This window comes from Limulus polyphemus, unplaced genomic scaffold (assembly GCF_000517525.1).
Source record: "Limulus polyphemus unplaced genomic scaffold, Limulus_polyphemus-2.1.2 Scaffold15004, whole genome shotgun sequence".
Taxonomy (NCBI): Eukaryota; Metazoa; Arthropoda; class Merostomata; order Xiphosura; family Limulidae; genus Limulus; species Limulus polyphemus.
The window spans coordinates 1-2630 of record NW_013680614.1 but is presented as its reverse complement, the minus strand read 5'-3'; the positions used below and the strand labels follow the sequence as shown (position 1 = coordinate 2630).

General features: G+C 34.8%; 1 protein-coding gene across 1 annotated transcript in view; it reads left to right on the top strand.

Annotated features, from left to right (window-relative positions):
* The window catches only part of LOC111084232 (protein grainyhead-like), a gene marked incomplete at both ends in the record, with an annotated part of 3544 nt that extends 1653 nt beyond the window's left edge, over positions 1-1891 (top strand). The window contains 2 exons of the mRNA XM_022381001.1: positions 762-828; positions 1697-1891. Of these exons, the coding sequence (XP_022236709.1) occupies positions 762-828; positions 1697-1891 (262 nt within the window). The remainder of the gene's footprint in view (positions 1-761; positions 829-1696) is intronic.
* Between the last annotated feature and the right edge of the window lie 739 nt (positions 1892-2630).

The window sequence follows — 2630 nt, the reverse complement described above, 5'->3', positions numbered from 1 at the left end:
ACGGTAGTGTCATATGCTTGGTTGGAACTTCGAGTTATGTTCGACTTATGTTAGCTTCGGTAATGTCATATGTCCTGGTGGGAACTTCGATATGTTGTATTAAGTAGCTCAGAGTATGTCATATGCCTGGGTGGACTCGATATGTTGATTATGTAGCTCAGGGTATGTCATATGCTTGGGTGGACTCGATATGTTCATTATGTAGCTCAGGGTATGTCATATGCTTGGGTGGACTCGATATGTTCATTATGTAGCTCAGGGTATGTTATATGCTTGGGTGGACTCATTATGTGACCTTGTTACCTAATTTACACCCTAGAGTTGGGTGGACTTACTATGTGACCTTGTTATCTAATTTACACCCTAGAGTTGGGTGGACTCGATATGTTCATTATGTAGCTCAGGGTATGTCATATGCTTGGGTGGACTCGATATGTGTCCTTGCTACCTGATTTACACCCTAGAGTTGGGTGAACTTACTATGTGTCCTTGCTACCTGATTTACACCCTAGAGTTGGGTGAACTTACTATGTGTCCTTGCTACCTGATTTACACCTTAGAGTTGGGTGAACTTACTATGTGTCCTTGCTACCTGATTTACACCCTAGAGTTGGGTGAACTCACTATGTGTCCTTGCTACCTGATTTACACCCTAGAGTTCGATAAAGGCTAGGCACGAATCACGGTATTTCGTATCTAAAATATGTAATTTTTTTTCGTTTATACAGTGGTTTTTAATGTCACATTTTCGTGGATTTCAGGGAGCTGAACGTAAAACCCGAGATGAAGAACGAAGAGCGGCGAAGCGAAAACTAAGTGCAACAGGAAGTTAGTGTCAATACTTGATTATTATTTTATCACATGAAAAAGTTGACTAATATTTACATTAAACACAAGTAACAAGTACATTGTTTCAGCGTTCTTATTATAATAACTTATTAAATTATCAGTATATGAAAGTATAAAAAAGAAATAATGTGCCAAAATTCTTGGCTGTGAAATATATGGTTGTTTGACTTATATTGTTCGGAAGAATTTCTCGTGAAATCCAAAATTAGCTCTTGTATATTTTTGTTGTCTTCCCCCATTTATCTTTTTGTAATAATTTAGATACCGTTTTCCTATTCTGTTGTAACGGATTATGGATGGAATGAAATCTGCAGAAATTTCTGAACATTTTATAATAAGATATTTTTATATGAAAGAAAGATAAGCACAAATTGATTAAAATTATGTGTTTAGTTTTAATAACTGAACATTATACAGGTATGTTGATCAAGTCAGTATAATTTGTTTCAGTAGAACTTTAACAGAGTAAACTCGATAAGTCTGAGATATTTAATGGACTGCAGCATAGAAGCCGAAAGTCATTCAACAGGAAGTTACAGCCTTTTAAAAAGTTCTCATTCTTACTAAGTCAATATAACGATACACTGTTAAAATAGTTTTTGACTTTGGCGCCATCTATTGAGAATCGTAAAATGCCAGAGATAAACAAACGGTAGTGTTGAACTTTGAGTAAATTGTATGGTTATGTTATTACAACACAAAGGTCATATAAGAAGCCAAAGTTTTCTTCCAAAATAAAGCGATTAATATCGTTACTTTCATTTGGTAAATAACTTTCTTTAAGATCTAATCCTTGCCCTCACTCACAATTGTAAGCTAGTTAGTTATTCTTTATCATATAATTTAGATACTAGAAAAAAAATGGAAGAGATGTACCATCCACCGTGCGACAGATCAGAGTTCTACTCTATGAGTGACCTGTCTAAACCCCCAGCCTTCTTCACTCCCACTGTCGACTTGGAAAAGATGAACCAGAACAAGGTGATTAGCACTTTCCATTGTATAAACATCTCTATAATTAAACCTTTCCTTGTGACAATTTGTAATCATAAATTTTACAATCGATTTAGTATCCAGTGTTCTTTAATTACTTCTGATGTTATTTATTCAATTATGTATCCTAGCAACTTCTGGTAGTTAGTTGCATGTGATAATTTTGTTTCATCTGATTCGTCTAGTTCAGGTTTCATTCTTCTAACAAATCAACGCTGCTTGTTTGTGACCTACATACAGATCGTCTAAGCCTTTTTTTTTTTGGCAGGCAGCTGTTTGGGATCATTTAACTTAATGTTCCTTGGCCTGTATGTGAGTAACAATAAATACATTGTTGAGAAATCCGTTATTGTTCCGGTTTAAGTTGAAGGTGATATTACACTCGTGTGAGCATGTCCTGGCGTTGAATTAATAACTTCTGTGAAGTCAACAACGAGAATTCCCGCAGCTTAACTTTCTAATAACTTCTGATTTTTCCCGTGTTTATGCCATATGGAAACTGGTTAACACCAATTTATCGTGTATTGTAAGCTCTGAAAGTTTGTGAATTTTGATTGTTTGGTCATTTCTTTAATGGTTATTTATAATATGTGATAATGGTAAAGTATCAATATTATCCTTGTGTAAAATATCCGACAATTTGATTTATCGTCTATATTGGTGACTATGGTACTGTCATTATAGAAATGCAAAGTTTATCAAAACAACACTGTACATGCAGCATAATGGCAGGTTTACTATGTGTTATCATGTTAAAATAACACTGTACGTGCAGAATAATTACAGGT